Source organism: Temnothorax longispinosus, chromosome 2 (genome assembly GCF_030848805.1).
Source record: "Temnothorax longispinosus isolate EJ_2023e chromosome 2, Tlon_JGU_v1, whole genome shotgun sequence".
In the NCBI taxonomy this organism is placed as follows: Eukaryota; Metazoa; Arthropoda; class Insecta; order Hymenoptera; family Formicidae; genus Temnothorax; species Temnothorax longispinosus.
Genome location: NC_092359.1, coordinates 21,572,801 through 21,591,905, shown reverse-complemented (window position 1 = coordinate 21,591,905; position 19,105 = coordinate 21,572,801). Strand labels below are relative to the sequence as shown.

The 19,105-nt window shown below is 30.8% G+C and overlaps 1 protein-coding gene across 12 annotated transcripts in view; it reads left to right on the top strand.

Annotated features, from left to right (window-relative positions):
* Stac (C2 and C2B_Munc13-like domain-containing protein staccato) overlaps positions 1-17,658 on the top strand; it is a 29,321-nt gene extending 11,663 nt beyond the window's left edge. For 4 of the 12 annotated variants that reach the window (XM_071769430.1, XM_071769422.1, XM_071769429.1 and 1 more), the window contains exons 2-18: positions 4,904-5,153; positions 11,406-11,570; positions 11,689-11,867; positions 12,140-12,184; positions 12,249-12,408; positions 12,540-13,063; positions 13,239-13,388; positions 13,467-13,604; positions 13,688-13,879; positions 13,956-14,250; positions 14,426-14,784; positions 15,047-15,236; positions 15,319-15,625; positions 16,004-16,084; positions 16,555-16,678; positions 16,782-16,975; positions 17,115-17,658. In XM_071769430.1, coding sequence (XP_071625531.1) covers positions 4,904-5,153; positions 11,406-11,570; positions 11,689-11,867; positions 12,140-12,184; positions 12,249-12,408; positions 12,540-13,063; positions 13,239-13,388; positions 13,467-13,604; positions 13,688-13,879; positions 13,956-14,250; positions 14,426-14,784; positions 15,047-15,236; positions 15,319-15,625; positions 16,004-16,084; positions 16,555-16,678; positions 16,782-16,975; positions 17,115-17,209 — 3,448 coding nt within the window. In that variant the 3' untranslated portion in view covers positions 17,210-17,658. Of the gene's footprint in view, positions 1-3,006; positions 3,621-4,052; positions 4,212-4,903; positions 5,154-6,271; positions 6,416-9,005; positions 10,550-11,405; positions 11,571-11,688; positions 11,868-12,139; positions 12,185-12,248; positions 12,409-12,539; positions 13,064-13,238; positions 13,389-13,466; positions 13,605-13,687; positions 13,880-13,955; positions 14,251-14,425; positions 14,785-15,046; positions 15,237-15,318; positions 15,626-16,003; positions 16,085-16,554; positions 16,679-16,781; positions 16,976-17,114 lie in introns of those variants that run through there. The other 8 variants (XM_071769425.1, XM_071769426.1, XM_071769427.1 and 5 more) reach the window with 7 other exon arrangements.
* The last annotated feature ends 1,447 nt before the right edge of the window (positions 17,659-19,105 follow it).

Genomic DNA, 19,105 nt, shown 5'->3' with positions numbered 1-19,105 from the left:
AATAAAACAAGTGAGCAAAGTATATCAATCTTCTAAAATATCTTTTACAGTATATCAAGAATATATTGAGAAAAATATTAAACTCTTCGAACAAAGAAAGAATATATTAAAAGTTAAAATTGTACCGATTGCGCGAAAATTATTAAAATATTTGAATATATATAGTATATATTGATAATAACATCAAGAATATAGCAAGATGAGTTCATAAAGTATGACTTATTTTTGGCATAAAACTGGAGCGTCGATAACGGTGAGCTCTGCATGCAAATTCATAATCTTCATGATTGATGATAATGCTCCACGATAAACGTGATGCGTGCTTTTAGCCCATCGGTAAAACCTTAAATTAAATTGTCTGTAACCAGACATGTACGTACGATACATTCTATTAATAGAATGAGACTAACACGGAGAGTTCGGAGGAGGGACTACGTGGCAACTAACAGGTCTGAGTTCTATACCTGTATGCAAAACATATAGGTGTGTCTATATATATGTGCTGTTCCACGAGATCTGGTGTCCAAGGTCGGCACGATGTTATATGATTCATAACTACCGCTTGACGTCTTTGTAAGAGATAATTAAGTACTAACGTTGCGTGAGGAACATAAAATCGACCATCTGTGAAGGAATTTGGTCAGGTGTGATCCGATTATATCAATGCAAATAGCTTATTAACGCATCGCAACTTTGTTTCCTCGCTTCACGTTTATGAGGATAATTGAGATATGAGGATATACTGAGATATAATTTTAAACGCTTAAACAAACTCTAAATCTCCAAGTTTGCTAATTGTAATATGTGTGTGTATATAACTATGCTATATATATGCAAAGTATATACATTTAATACATGAGTCTATTATACAAAACATATTTAATTATTATAAAATAAATTTTCTATTACAACAAAAATAAAATTTTTTAAGAAAAGAATTAATTATAACAGAAGAGAGAAGAAAATCGTAGAGCAAATTCTGTTCCATATGTAATGACCGACTTTTATTGTAAAGCAAAATATAGCATCTATTCTATTTTTATTGTATTTCCTATGGTTTCCCCACAATTTAATGACATGTTACCGCGAAAATACTATGCATGTCACATCGAAGTGGTCGAGGGAATTCCTTGGTTTTCCCAGTGAACAAGAACAAGATGATGAGGAAAAAGTGGAAAGGCGCCTTAGATCATCGCTTTGGGTGAATGGCTTTGCGAGAATCGCAAAAACCCAAATTGATTCTCTGACATCATCTTGGTGAGATCTACCAAGTTGTGACATCGTCAATGTGTACATCAAATAGTTGCTAAAGTTTGCGGAAATGATTGACAAGTGCTTCGATATTTGCGACGTTGAAGCAATGAAAATTTCCTTCCAATAATAATATTTTATATACGCTAACTGTACTACATATCACGTAACATTGCACTGTGGATTTGCAAACTTACTTACCTTTTAAACCGTATAAGACTTAAAATTTCATATGTTTACAAAATAATAAAAACACAAAACACTCCTTAAACATTTGTAACAAAATCAAACTTGAAAAATTGATAAAAAAATGTTTAATCTATATGATTATTATATTTATTGGTAAAATAACATGTGCGTCATATATAGTATATGTATTGTATTGGTGAATTTGAAATTGGAAACACAAACATTCCAGCCTAGGAATATATTATTTCGAGGCCATTTAGCTTATTGAAGACTTACATCACAATAGACTTTATACTTATTATGTGTGAACTTGAAATGCAAAACACTATTTTAAGTCGATCAACAAGCCTAAACAAAGTAATAAAAGTGATTGAGGCAAAATACATTTATGTAATAAATGGAACAAAAATATAGCGTTTAATTTTTAAATAAATTCGAAGAATATCATACTTAGGATGTGTGTGTGTGTGTAACAGATTTATTTCGTCGATTTTATATATGTTATAAATAAACCATAAATTTGTACTAAATATAAAATAATTTCTGATCTACAGATGGTCGATTTATATCAAAATCGATTATCAATTACAGAAACAATCCAGCTGGACTGTTTATCCTTTGAAATTAACATAATATAAGAAGCTAAAAGCAGATGGCAAAAAAGAATAAAATAAGATCGAATAAGTCTACACTGTTCAAACGACGATCGACCGCATAATACTCGAGTGGCATGCGATACCATGAATCATTTCGTTCTTGAGTTAAGAATAAAAGAGGCTCAGAAAGCAATGCATTGCCTTAAAAAAAAAGAACGCAACAGTGACGCAAGTCAACGAACATCTATTTCTTGCTCTTCTCGCTTCGTAATTTGAGAACGTATTTCGTGTTGTGTTTTTACGAATTGTTTACAGATTATAAAATTTAAATTACAAATTGTTCTCAATGTCTACAATTGTTGATAAAAAATTTATTAATTTTATTAATTTAATTTTTCTACTTATTTATGTTTTGTTTAGAATGAAGAGTTGAAGAGAATATACGTTTGATCAAAGTTATTCAGCTAATTGTAAGATCAGCTGAAATTAATCAAGCTTTCCTCTTGTCTTTTGTTCTCTTACGCAAGTGCGTAAACTGTTTCTTAAAATTAGTTTGTGTGAGTGACAAACTGAGAAATACAAGTTCTACGTCGTATCGAGCTTAATAGTTACGTAAAGCTTGTTATAAATTAATTTGTTCTTATCTCTTGAACAATTATCTTATCTGATGTTGCACGTATTTGCTTAATTTATAATTGCACGCTGTATTAAATTCCAAAAAAATATCAGTAACATAAAAAAATGTTTAACAAACATACCGGAATATTACAAATTAATAATTCAAACAAACTGAGAATATTGCATAATAATGTAGCTTCAGGCAATTAAATATTGTTGTAAATTCATGAATAATGATTATTTTATCTTCTGTTAGATATGTATAAACATTGCGTCGTTATAATTATAATAAGTATAATTATACAAGTCCGTTATAATAAGTGTAATTATAAATCCATTCTAAGCAGGAGATAACTTTTTTATTACGTCTTTGCTACATTACGTCTTTGCTAATTATTTGTGTAATCAAATCCCACACGTATCCTGGTTTCTCCTACTTTTAGTCGCCTACTTGCTACCTGTTTCCCACTCGAATTCTTATCCAGTTTGTAGTCAGACATGGACCAATGCATATTTCCAAAACTGTTCATGTGAATCTAACGAACCTATATGAGCCGATTTAATTTCATGGAATCTGTAATTTGCGAGGATTCGAATTTCGTGTAATAGTGGGATTCTCCTTCTACGTAACAGGAAAGAAATACTGTGTAATTAAGTTTCCGTTTTATATGACCAAGCCGTAATGTTGTGATAGTCAGTATGAACGAAGCCGCGGTACGAGAACATAGCTTCTAGAAAAGATAACTCAGTAATTTGAGAAAAACAATCCATCTTACTGAAATGTGAGCAGTGAGCACAAACGTTAATTCGTTTCTGTTACCATAATTAATTCTTGCATGATATATTGCATGAAAAAGTTCCTTGGAAGTGATATCTTCTAATGTCACAGTGCATCGCGTTGTGTCTTATCAAAAGAGGTGTTATATTCTGCAGAAGACTGTCAAAGTGTTGAACAGTGCAATATGTGTAAAGAAAGCATTCAAATTTTTCGTGAAAGATTTGCTTGTTAGCTTTATATAACTGAGTTTTAGTTCTGTAAAATTAAATTTATCATAATAAACTTATTTTTAATTAAGCAGAAAAGTCAATAATATTAGACAATTGTTTTTTTATCACGTTCTTTTATTGGCAATAATATTAAAACAATAATTTACACATTTTTTGTATTTTTTTATTATATATGTGATAATATTTAGTACGAAAGAGATAGTTTAATATATTTATTTTTATTACGCCTAGTATAACGCCGAGTTCAAAATAACAAAACTGAAATTATCAAAAAGACAAATAGTAAATAAAATTTAAATATAAAAATCGAGAACTTTTCTTGTCTGACAATGTAACGTGATTTTTCTTGCGTGAATTTTCATTGGAAGACGTATGATGTTTTTGCTAAAGGATTGAGAAAAGGAAAATGGCGCATTTTGTAAAACTGGACGAGAAACATCCTTACTATGCGATCGCGGCTTTACGAATGTCTCAAAGGCCGGAAGCGAGAGAAGTGACCGTCGCGAGATTCTATTGGAAATTTGCGGCGTTCAACTTTATTAACAAAAGGTGAAACGAAATGTTTGTGTGTGTGCGATTTGCACTGATGGAAAAGTTTGCGCTGTATTTTAGCACAGTAGTGTTGCAATATTTTATGCGCTTTCTTGAAGCCATAAGTCATGCTTTTCAGTAATTTGTACATACTCACAATCAAGATGTATGTAGTCGCAATCCTCGCTCCCAATATCTTTCCTAAAAATTTTTTCACATGTTTTTTCCTTTGTGTTCTTTTCCAAAGCCTGAATATTTTACTGACAAATGTTTTGTTTCTGAATAATCACAATAATAAAATCAGCAAAATGTTTGAAAGCGCTATAACGTATGTTTAAGTTTATTAAGTTATTTATGCTACACGTGAATTTCATATTAATTTTATGTTATAGTAGCGTAGAAGTATGCTAATTTATGATTCTAAATGTATAATATATTTATTCATTGTATGTACTAGAATATGTACTAGAATGTACTTTAATTATGTGCACGAGAATATTATTTTAACAATTTGTTAATATATTAGTATTAGGTAAAAATATTTTGTTATTTTAATATTGCTATGAATACTACCAATATGCATATATACACATACGTAGATATTATAATACTGTGAAAAGAGAAAAATTTTCTTTATAAAATAAAAAAATAATTCTAAAATTAAGAAATTATTAAACTTGTTATTAATCTGAAATAATACCTTATTCTAGAATACAAGAATCAGATGGCGGCTTCTTCGAAAATCTCGGCACATTGCTCGCGGAAAAAGCTCGCGCCCAGGAACAAGCAGAAGGTCCACTTCCAGAAAAAAAAGATGAAACGCAGGAAGAAGAAGAGGAAGATACCTTGAACGAGGAAGGAAGCATCGATGAACCAACCGAAGCTTTGCTGGAAACTGATAGCGACAGAGATGAAAATGAACATGCTCGGAATTTCTTGGCCGAATCGGTGGGCTTAAACGTAAGTAACAAAATCTTTAACTTATTACTAATATGACATGGGGTAAATTATCAATTTTAATGTACATATAAATTCTTATAGTTTCTTGCTCAAGTGATGATAAAATATCACACTGCAATTTTTTCTTACTGTAATAACAATAACGTTTTTAAAATAAAACAGTTGTTTCTTTTAAAGTCGAATGTGAGAAGTATCATAATCGGTAAAATTAAATAATTAAACTCAGATTTCAAATTCAAGTATAGGGTTTGAGATCAATAATGCACTGTGAAGACTAGAAACTTGATAGATCTTCTCTTAGAGACGCTATTATCATCTGGTAAGATTCTAATTCAAGATAGATTATTTCATCGTCTACTTCCGAATATTAATGACTATACTTCCGGCAAGAGAACGAATTCTCACACGTTAACGGCACGCGGAGTGTTGCCTGAAAATATTTCGAGTAGCTCTATACCGCATCACCTACGTCAATAGATAACGAGTAGTCTGTTCAAGATCAAAACTCCGCGTGTAATTCTGAAGAACTTTTAACGTATTATATACTTACACCGCATAATTCGAAACAGATTCGTTGACATGGGAGAGTGGCTAAAGGTGATAATTGCATTAGTTTGTAAAATGATATTAAATTGTAAAAATTTGTCTACATACCTCATCATCTCAATCTAAATATCTAACATACAAACATCTAAAAAAAACTTTTTGGAGGCTATTTACTATATAACAAATAATAAAAAACTTGATGATTAAGAATAATATATTGGAACAATTTAAACATAAAAATTTGATTGATTAGAATATCTACTTATAAATTAACGGAGAATAGTTATTCGCATTATATTTTGTCGGCAACTTCATAAATACGCGTGATGCAGCTATTTCATAAACCTATTAGGTGATTATTCTCTCGATTGTTACTGCATAACATGCATTTGATTTTTTTATAATAGACATGTTCATAATAGACATTCACGATTCATGCTCCTGTTCGTACGATCGAAATGTCATATTTTCTGTATATTGCTACATGTTCTGCCGCGTGATTGAACGACTGGTAACAATATTGATTTTTCCAAAGGTCTCAGTCTGGTAGGGAAGGTAGTCGAAGTTAGACGCTCCCTTGCGTTGCCATGCGAAACACTGTCACAATTCTCTTCCTTCAATTTTATCTTTAAATCTGTTTGTTATTAAAAATAATGCACTTGACCGAATTCAACAAACCACTTTTTCCTAAAATGGACGGAAAGAAAAAGAAACGCGTAAGTCTGACATCATCTAAATTATTTTATTAACACATTTTTGTTATTTATACTATAATCCGTATTATATTTAACGATATTAATTATACGCACATTTTTACTCAATTTGCAAAAAAATATCTTATCATTTGATCGCAAATAATTTGATCACAAGAAATTCATTAATATAGTCAATGTATCCTTTCATATATGTATAGATATTTAATTTTCATGATGTCATACGCATTAAAATGTTCCAATAAATTTTTATTGCTTTAGAAAATAATCGCTTATTCTTAGGGTTTAAAGTCGAACTTTGATACAGTCAAAATCGACAAAATCGATTGCAATAATTTCATAATATGATATAATAATGCTTGTTTGTACACCGTACACCCTCTGTACTGGGGTGTTATGCCTTACGCTTAATCGAGCAGTTAAACTCAATCTGAAATGAGATCCACGTGTTCGTCCGTTAGCAAATGCACTAATACGAAGTCGTCTAGTCGACGTACGACGACTCTGATCTGTTGGTCCATCTATTCCTGGCAGTGTGGTGCTCGCCTCCGTCAAGTTCCTGTCTTGTCTTCTCACGCTGATTATCCTGACCACCTTTTGTAGCTTTATCGCTAATTGTTGCCGTTTGATTAATTGTATTAGCAATCCTCAAAATATATTTGTCAAGGGATTCTAGAAGAATGAAACACGGTGAAGTTATTCGTATGTCTCTGCGTGAAATTAATAAGTGATTTAGTTAGCTAAGGGAATAGCAAATTTTCCTTAAGTTAATCCGTTTCAAATTATTTTAATATCTAAGATCATCGGTGAGTTATGCAAGAAATGTGTACTCTAAAACTGAATGAGTGATATACAGTTCGACTTGCTACGTGTTGTGAATAACGTGCCATTTTAGAAGAGTAAATGTCAAAACAATTGCATATATTTTACTGATAAAATTTGTAATATTTTTGTTACATTACAAATTAATTTTAATATAAAAATAAGTTATTGCTAATGTTCAAACATGAGAAATCGCGCGCGTATATATTTAAAAAAATTAAAATTAAATTATAACAGAATGTTCAGACTTGAAAAAAAAGCGGAGTTATTTAAACAATAAAAAAATAATAAAAATCAGTTGATGTAACAATAATGTGGTAAAGATAATATGCAATATAAGCATAATTAAAAAGAATTGCTATAAGAATAATTTATTCAGTGTAACATTGTTACAAGCTGTAGCACTTCAATATTTGGAATTTGCTAAGTCGTAAAAATAAATCACTACTCAGAAAACGAGGTTAAAATGCTTTCTTCTTCTGTTCGATTGCCTCTTGAAAAATTGGCAAATTGTCAGGAACACTGTTTAAAAATGAAACGAAACATAGTACGATCTGGTTTTTCAATATCTATAGTACTTTTTTTATTTTTATTTGCACTAAATCTTCTTAAACATAAGTCGGTGATTTCTATTATTATTTGATTGCAAGATATTTCTATTTAATACATTCAAGTTTTGAACATTAACAATAAATTTTTCATTAACAGCTGCCATAATACAGTTAACACAATGTGAAAACAATGTACGTGTTGCAAATTATTATATTAGTATTACAAATAATAATTGTGATAACTATGACGTCGCTATATATGATACAAAATAACTGACATCTTAAACGAACTCATCCTCGTCGAAAAATAGAATTGGTATTGAAGTGGGCGTAAGAAGTTGGACCGTCTCAAAATTGCATAATTCAGCGAAAATTAAACGAAGCTGAAATACGAAGGACAGAAGTATCTTCATACATTCATACATCCTACTTATCATACAACGGGTGTCTCGATGGTGTGCCTTGATGGCCAATGAACTAATTGTTGGTATATCAGCTTTCATTGGACGCAATTGTGCGAACGTATGAACGCATTGTGTTTGCACTTGCCCTGTGGGTCACTCTAAACGGGATACGACATAGTTCCTTTGTGTCCAGATTCGCCGATTGTTTTCATGTTGATTAACGCACGCAACCATAACAATAATTCTTGAGAAAGAAGAACTGTCGCTCTCTTTGTGACGTACAGTTAAAAGATATTAGCGCGAAAGAATTGACACATAAAAATTAATAAAGAGAATCGTTAATGCATGTTAAATACTTGTGATTTTAGCAGATTTCGTTTTATTAGTATACACGACCCATGAGACACAATACAAAACAAATACTCAATCTCACTGTCAGAGTCAATTGCTCTTGGCAACTATATTTGCCTGTGGACATTGATATTGAAGGCTGTGCTCCAATTCTAGTCTCAAATATAGAATTCTTAATTTCACGATCAATAGCAATTAAAAATTCCCATATGGATAACAAAATGTGTAAAGTATAAAAAAATTACTGTCCCAAAATTTTAACAATTCAATATAATAATATGTTGATGTTATGCCTCTATTATAATAATCTCAAATATATATATATGCCAATAATAAGAAATCTATATGTAGTTTATTAACAATGTTTAACTTAATTTTTTGTTTAGTTATATGTAAGAATCACAGGATTTAATAATTTTGCATAAATTATCTATATATATTAAATTTTTAAAATGTTCAAAATATTATTAACTGTTCCAAAAAGTGTGCAATAAATCTGTGTGGATAGTTTATTTAGAAAGTATCTCTTTGAAACCGCGGTAGTTTGAAACTATTTTAAGCACACATGTTTACCACATTACTGATCCTCTTTCCGCTAGAAGTACATTGAAAAATGCTGAAACTTGCAATTAAAGTAAAGATATACTGATCTAAGTTATATTGAATAGTATTACATAACTTTAAAACTTGTTATTTTCATGTCATATTAAACACACACTGATGCATGATGTAGCTAATAACTTTCAATGTTTACTAATAATCCAGTTTGTCGCAGCCAGCGTGGCTAAAACTTATCTGTTCCCTTAAAGAGTTGTACGGCATTAATAACATGTTTTTACGCTGATAAGTCGACAATAAATTTTTAATTATCTGAATTTTTAATTAGCTGAATTTTTAATTATCTTCAATTATATCAACACCTAAAGATTGTCTTCAAGCAAACTTTACTTTTCAATATTGCACAAGCTAGAAAAATAATTTAAGCTCAACATGTTGAAACGTAACAATCGTGTATAATGCAAAAATAAAACTACAAGTTATAATGCAATGAGAATTTCAGTAGCGATAAATCTTATCCAAAGCTTATCTCTCACTGTCAGTTAAAATACTCGTGCATAGTTATATCATAGACCGTATGATAACGACTAATTCCTTAACATTACGATATATGCGGTGCTACGGTTCATGACAATCATTGATTATGCAGGCAAACGATTGAATATGGACGACTCGGTGTATTGTCGATAAGAGAGGTCGGGGCCATCGTAGAAGTTCATCTTTGGCCGACCAAATGAGTTTAATACCGCAACGAAATTCGTCGATCGCGCGTGCGATAAATCGGCATCTTCTCTCTGTCGTCAGTAAAGCATAAAATGCTTTCGAAAAATTATCTTTGGCTAAAACAATAATCTTTTATTGCCTCCCCTCCCCCTGGTCGAAGTGTAAGTGTACGTTAGGGGTCAGTGCGCGGAATTCTTTGTCCTCACGCAAGATCCAAATGTGTTTGCGTGAGCAGGTTCAACGTCTAATTGAAGCCAGGACTGCTGGTGCATGAACGTCATTGTTCTTCCCGAACAACATGATCTTCTGTCTTGCATCTCCACGGGTCATTGTCGTGCCGTTCTAGATTTCTTTTCGCTAGATCTACTGTCCGTTATCGTCGTCGCAGCTGTTCGAGAATCGTTTGAGAAAATTGTCGGCGTGTCGCTTAAGCAAAAGAATTATGGTTCGGCCGTTTAATAATGATTGCGTTGGACACGGATAGTGCAAATCACGGAAGAACTGCGTGAAAACTGTAGAATGTGTAATTTATTGTGACTATATGACAGTCCCCTTGTGATTTTGTTGTTTGTGAATTCGAGAAGTAAAATAGTTACATGAAATTCAATATGGTGAGCACAAATCCGCCCATAGGGGCGTCCACCCTCAATCGTATGAGAAATACATTTTGTGGAGTGCCAAAGGCTGAAATTGAGCGTAGGACTAATGCGCTTTTGCAATCCATGACGGTGAGTCTGATCATCCCAGACAGTTGTGATTAATGATAAGGAAAATTTGTACATCTCAAGAGAAACACGTATTAGCATTTCCATAAAAAAAATTTATTAATTTTATTGACTTTTATACTTCTTTTTCTTTTCAAATGTTGTAGGTTTATTTCATTTATGTGCTTCCGCTCTTCTAAAATTTTTTAACTTCCTTATTCTAAAAAAATATTAAAATATACATTAATACAATTTTATTTTTAAATATTAAACTGCAATTTTTATTTTATATTAGCAATTAGAAAAATTGAAATTGCACTTTATTCTGGATATACTGTATGTACATGTCATATACATTCTACGATAATTCTCTAATTTCATAATTTCAAGATCATGTACATACTATTTTTATTGTCTGACCTTTTAAAAACGTTAAAAAATGCTATATTTACATATAATTTAGATGTAACGTACATGGATACTTTGACTGAAAACATTATACTCAGACATACTAATGATATTTTCAGCAAAGCCCTAAAAATACCCTTAAAAGAACCTATTTAATATTATTGGCAAAACTATATTATAACAGTGACTCACGAAAATAATCAAATGTACTATACAACAATTATTATCTACAACTAATTAATTTGAAGAAAACAATTAATAAAAACGGCTTTTCAAAATTAATATAACATATATAGACAAACACATATTTATGATTTCTTGCTACAGATATCTTTGTTCACGAATTTTCGAAAGAAATTTGTAATAAAATGGTATTTCATAAGTTTCGTGAGTCACTATTTATACATGTATTTCTTGCAAAGTTCTCTCTACTTTTTTATAACTAATGTTATTTCTAATATATTGTTTATAGATCGAGGAGCTTTATACTGCGTTAGTATATATGACACAACATCAAATTGGCTTCGACGTCTCTAAAGAATGTAGCCAAGAAACTCTTTTAAACCATTTACAAAATGCCTTCAAAATTGATAACATAACACACGAGGGAGTGTTGGAACAAACGCGAAATCTTGAGGTAATTTATTTTTTCACAATTATTTTATATAAAATTTTTACATGAAATGACATAGCATCACAATTTCATCGTGTATAAAAAAAATATACATGTATATTTAAAAAATTTTCATGTTTAGCCACCAGAACTACATCTTAACGTTGAAGTAATCGAAGCCAAAGAATTAGTCTCCAAAGATTCTAACGGCAAAAGTGATCCTTTCTGCGCTCTATATCTCGAATCAGCACCTACCAGAAGATATAATACTGCCGTGAAAACTTGCACACTAAGCCCAATCTGGGAAGAACACTTTGAATTGTGAGTGAAATACGTATTTTCTTGCTTTTAAAAGAATTATCATTCTAATTTACCGCATTACATTTTTTCATTTATGACAAATTTTATTAGTTTTAAAATGTTTAGAAGACATAAACATATTAAATATTTTAATATCTCACTAGTTTAATTAATTGTACAATTAAAAATTAATTAAATATTGCATTAGAAATGGTCAAGATTGAAGTTTTACTTTATAACTGAAAAAATTTTTTATCGGATATTATTATAATATTGTATCTGTTATTATTTAGACCACTCGAAGATCCTGAAAATGATGTCTTATACCTTGAAGTATGGTAAGTTATACATATTGCTTTGTGTAATTATTACTAATTATTAATTATTTTTATCTTATTCTAGGGATTTTGATGCTGCCGAAACTGTGCCTGAAAAGATGAGTAAAGTTAAAGATATTAAAGGTGTTCGTGGCTTAGTTAAATTAGCGAAAGAAATTGCAGTAACGGCTACAACTGGTAGTCACAATAATGAATTCATTGGTCGATGTCGGATACCATTAAAGGTAATATAACAAATTTTTTTTAAAAAGCATATTTTCATACATATATTTTATTTTCATAAATACATTGCATTGTATTAATATTGTATTTATATACACTTTAAATATTAAATATATATTTTGTTCATTTTTAGGATATACCCACAACGGGCCATACAATGTGGTACGCTCTAGACAAGAAAAACAAGTCCAAACGACGTGGTGTTGTGAAGCTTCGACTGGCCTTCAGCGCGGAACATAATGCACAAGTGGCCGCACAAGAGCACCGGCACCTGCTAAGAGTGCTGCTTCTTCACGAGATTGAAACGGAAAAAGTCGAAAAGTATTGTTGGTGTGGTCGTTGGTCAGGACCAGCCGAAGCGCTCATTCTTCAACATAGCGCGCAACGTGGTTTATTAGCTAGAAATCTCGCTCTAGCACAATGGGTCGAATACGCAAGCATCCATCAGGAACATCCATTAAGTTTCACAGTTTTTAATAAACTCGTAATCGACTTGCTCAGACCAATGGACAGCGGTCTGTTCTCCGTTGACGAAACTAAACTTTTCTGGAAAGCCACAAAGAAAATTGTATTTTCATGCTTAAACAGTATACGAAAAATTAGAAAGTTAATTTTGGGGGATAAAAATACCATGGTACAATTATCTTCCATTTTAGGGTAATTGCTTATATTCTTATAATATTTTAACTTTACAATATGTGATATTAATGCAGATAATTCTTTATATTAAATATTATTGAACATCAATTAATATTGATATTTAATGATATTTATAATATTAAACTTCAGATTGGTGAAGCAAAATTCTTAAATGAATAATCAATAATTTTAGGATATTATCATCTATATCCTCTCTGAAAGTTCCTGAAGATATTAATCTCTTTCCGGCCAAAATGTATTTCTGGTTTTCTGAAGCTGATGATTTAAAGATAGACATAATCCAGGCTTTAGAATACACTATTACACAAAGCTGCGCCGAATGGTAAGCAAACCAAAACGCACAAACTTAATATATTTCATTCTTTTGTAGTTTTACTAGGCGCATATTTTAATGTTCTAGGTTTGAACACATACTAAGCAATAATTCGCCTGATACAGAATCGGATGAAGACGCGCTTAGGTATCATATTAAAGTAATTCAATTAATTAGAGCGGACTTACAGAAAGCTATTGATTATTATGACAAATTATTCATAAGGTAAGTCGATCTGTCTTATAAGATGCATAGAGAATATTTATCTATTCAATAACATAGACATAAACATTAATTACAAATTTTAGGAGAGTCAATGTTCCGTATGCAAGAATGATGTATATTGCGTATGAGAAGAGAATCAGTGATATGTGCATGATCATTATAGAGGACGTGTGTGCCAGATTGAAACGAATTGAAGTTGATAGCACTGACAACGCGGAATTGAGTTTAGGCACGACTCTATTCGAGCTTTACCTCACGCTTCAAAGATATGCCACGTGAGTTTTTTAATTTTGCAAAAAATTTACTTGATAAACTTTAAACCTTTCGCTAATTTTGATATACAATTTGCAGACTTGGTCAGGTACTTTGTGCCGAAGGACAATTGGAGGATATGAAGATACAGAGTTATTACGATTGGTTTAGGGGTGGTGTTGCACATTGGCTGGAAATCGCAGTGTATAAAGCACTTAAACGCATCGACAGAGCTGTCGAAATTGATACTTTGCAAGCAGTCGACAATAGCGTTCAGTACAGTTCCAGCGCTGTAGATACATTAACAACATTCTATCAAATTAAAGTTTTTTGGACGCAGCTAGCGTGGCCCGACGTTGAAGGTTCCTATACGTTCGTAGCAAGAATTATTGATGTAAGTTCGAGAATTCTATTTTCTTAAATGGATTTAAAATGGTCCATTTAAGTTAAATTGACGTGTAATATGTATTGTCGTTGATAAGGAAATTAATGTATTGCAAGCAAATATATAGGATTGAGAGAAATAACGATAACTTTGAACAATTTAAAATAAAATAATTGCTTTGCAGGACATTTGTAAATGTTCCATGGCATATGCAGATAAAATGGCAGTAAAAGCGGAGCTGACAACAGAATTAGAACAACTCTCGCAGAGTAGCGTCTATGAAAAAAGGTTTACAATATCGACGGCCTGGTGCTTTGCCATTAATAATATCGATTATATCAGAACATCGATCGCACCGCTGGCGAAAGATTTGGGACTGCAGAATATTGTGGATGCTTTAGGAGAGCACAAGACTCATGAGGAGGCTGATCGTTGTCGACAGACTCTTCAGCTTATTATTGACAACGCCACAGATACTGTGAAGAACAAGATCATAGAGTTGTTGGAAGTTGTAGCCAACAAAATGACTCCTGCAATGAACAGGTGAATATAACTGAAAATGCGTCTTTTTCTTTTAATTCAATTGACATTTGTAATAGTTTATAATACGATTTATAAAAATATACATATAATTAATTTTATGTATAATCTCACTTAAGAAGGACCCAATCGGGGTCGAAACGTTGTGAGACGAATAAATAGAAATTGGCCAGTTGGGTCGCTTAATCTCGATTATTATAATTAATTTTCTTTAATTTAGTTACGTTTTAAAGTACCTTAATGAGAAATTTATTTGCGTTTTCAGATATCTCATGGAGGGTGCTGAATTAATTGACACGACCAGCAACGCAATGGATCGTCTGCTACAGTATTTAGACAGTAATCTAGGAACTTTGCATGATAATCTCAACGAGGATAACTTTAACAGAGTTCTCCTAGTGATTTGGGAAATTATATCGCAAACGTTGTATGAACTAGTCAACACTAATTTAGAGGTGAATAACAAGAATACAAGCATATTTCTTTTTCTTATCATAAAAAGTTTAGTTCTCCATAAAATAACACTGTTGCTTGTAGAAACGACGACCACCAGCATTTTACTCGAACTTGCATAAAACTCTTCACACACTCATTCGATTCTTTAATCTCGATGCCGATGAAACAGCAAACGTGCAAATTTTAGAGAAAATCGAACGTGTTTTAAAATTACATGGACTTGAGACTGCCGAACTCATACATCGTTTTCATCAGGAACGTATGGAAGAACAGAAGGAAATGGAAGAACCCATTTACGGTCTTGTCAGCGTCAAAGCATACTTCCTTGATAATTCATTGAATATACAGATTCTGAATGCCAGAAATCTCCGTTGTATAGATAGCAATGGTGAGTAAAATAAAATTTTTTTGTAAAGAAATATAAAAAGTTAACGAAATTTCTCCTCAATGGTATAAAAGTAACATTTGTGAAAGTAATAAAAATGTAATTAGACGAAAACTAAATAACTTGAACAAACACGAAGTGGAGTTTTGCAGTTACGAAAAAAAAATATCTGATAAGTGAAAAGTTTGATGATATAAGTAAATTAAATGATACAAAACAGAAATTTTAAGATGATTAACCGCAATAATTATTTTTTTAATAAAGATTTATGTATTTTTTTATGGGAATTATGATGGGACTTCAATTCTGATATGTTCAATCGCTGGTGAAAACAATCGCGGAATTTCAAAGGAGAAATGACAATTTTTTTCGATTTTATAGGCCATTTTATAGGCAAGCTGTCTACTCTTGAGCGTAAACTACATTCAAAATCTAAACAAAGAGTCAAAGAAGGGAAGACAAGTATGTAAAAGCGAATATAAAATGGAGTTCTTCCTCATCAATTATTACATGATTCTCTATCAAATTGCTTGCTCTCGCGGAAATAGCATTTTGGGAATGCATGGCACGAATTTGTATTGAATTGACGTTTTTTAAAAGTAGAAAAATATAGTCTCTAATGAATACAATGGTCTTCCTGGCTCAAAAGGATCAAATATTGTTACGGAATATTGTTTACGTCGATTATTTGTAATCTCTTATCTATGAGGTTCTCTAAAATCTTATTCTTACCGAATAAAAATATATTTTACACATTGTTAATTGAAATCAATTATTAGTAATTAAATTAATGTTAATTAACCTCACAGATAAGAATATATGTCGTCAGCATTAATAATCACTTTCACCTTGCATGAATAGTTTCACAGTGGGTTTCTTCAAATGTTAAATCATGTTATGTATGAAATCTGAGTTTCCTATGTTTATTACAGGTAAATGCGATTCCTACGTAAAAGTCAGATTACTGCCTGAAGAGAAATTTGCAGAAATTAAAGCGCCGAAGACACGTGTGCAGAAAGAAACGATCTTTCCCCTTTTTGATGAAACATTTAACATGTTAGTAATATACTTAATTATTATCGTTTTAAAATCATTATATGTATGGAATATAAATAGAAAATAGAATAGAATATTTATGAAATAATTCCAACATTTACAGTCCTCTTACTCCGGAACAAAGAGCTATAGAGAATGCTATAGTGGCATTTGAGGTAAAAGACAAGGACTTTCTCAGATCAAAATTTATGGCTGAAGCTTTTTTACCATTTAATGAGATTCCTGACACTGAACCAGAAACTGGCTTCGCAATTTTAGAACAAATACATCTAAAACTTTCTCGTCCGACCAAGAAAAGTATGTAACAAATTTTTAATTTGAAAATAATATAGAATCCATTATGTCTGTCAAATTTCAATATAAGTATAACCATACATATGCATACTATTCATGTGTAAATGCCATATATTAAACATAAATTTATATTAATTTAAAGATACGGATGTTATTCGCGCATTGGAGCATCGGAAAGGAGACAATCAAGCGACAGACTTCATTTCAAGACTTAATACTAAAACAAACTCTAAATGATCCACGTGGAGCTTCGACATTGATCTACGTTTGGATAATTTTCGAAAATATGCAATGCAGAATATATTTACACAACTCAGTCTATACAAGACGTGGCGATGTTAATGTGCCAGTGTTGCCTTATCGAAAGTCGCTGTGAATATTTGTTGACACATGTTCTGTCATCACGCCATCATAAATTCCATAACGCGATACTCACAAGTGTCTTAGGCTGTGCATAGTTTCGATTGTTTTTATACTTTCGAGAGAATTATTGAATATCGCATTTTGAAACTTTAAACCGAAACTGTAAGGCTGAGTAAGTGCTACTTATAGAGAGACCTATGTTTGTATTTATTGTGAACAGGTAATTAATCATGTTGAATGACTATATACTCATTGTTAGAAATACTTTTGTAATATATATGTATTGTAATAAAAACTTATACATAATTTGCGATGCAATAGAAGTTTGGAAATATCTTTTATATTGTACATGTGTAAGTAATATTGCTATATCTAGCAAATAAAGCATGTACATAGATTCTAATAATATTAAATGATAAAATAACTGACAATATAATTGTTCTATCATTAGTATTATTTTTATCAAACAATTATATCTTTAGAAAATTGTTAACATTTTTATTTACAATGTATAGCTTTAATAATTTTTATTATTTTGAGATATACAATTTTCTATCTTGAATAAATATTTTACATTAATGAAATAAACAATATTTATCTACAAATTTTTATATGATCAACAGAAGGAAAAGGTCATTTTCCTAGAAATTCATTGTAGTACCATCGATTGAACAGAGGATATTATATATATGATTGAGCTCAAAACAGACTATAATTTTAGGCAATAATTAAATAATTCATTTAAAAGTAAAATTTAAAAAGCTAAATAATTTTAGTAGTTATTAATGTTCTACAATTATGTGATATGTATAGATATTATCTAATCTAATAGCGGTATCTGAATATACAGAAGTTGGGAAACACAGCAAACGGTACGTTATTCGACGAAAAGATGGCGTCAGCATCCTCTCACAGATACCTTATTTCGATTGTATAAGTTGATAAACGAAATTAAAATTATACATATACATATATGTATGTAATATAATTTTTATTTTATGTATTATTAATAATACTTAATAAATAATTAACTGTTTGTATTATATTTAATAAATTTCTATAAAGTAAATACGTTTCTAGAATTTTAATATTATTAATAGAGTTTTTCTTCTTTTTCTTAATTCTTCTTAATAAATAAATAAAAACTATATAATAAATTTTAAATTATTTAATATCTAGTGTAACTTAACTTTTTATTAAAAAAGAACCAATGATGTTGCATTTATGTCACTATGTCACTATAAATGAGTTCTCTCTTTAAAAGTTTCAATAAATAACATAATATATTGGAGCTAAAAATTTTTTTTATCTTTTTATCTTTTATATGTTACTCTTGCCAACATATCAGTTGATTAATATATTTATAACAGCTATCAAATTTACTGTAAAGCATGCTAACAAACTGTTTTTTAGAGTGGTCTGTCAAACTACTTGTAAAATTTATAACGGAAGACAGTTATAAATTTTAAGCAAACTATACAGGAAATCTTTTTTGGAGACTATTCGTTTACGATGTTACAAGAAACTGTGCCGTGTCTTTTAATCTCCATATCAGCATGCTGCTGCACCAGGAACCTGCTTTTAAGAAAACAACCATGTTTGTGATTTTATACCGGATGACACCTCGTGGAATGACACATAAATCTACGAGAAATAAAATAAAAAGAGAAAGATCGTATACTGTGCATAAAGCATTAATATATTGTATATATTAATAACATATTAATAATATAATAATTGTTATTTCTAATTGTCTAAAATTAAGATACA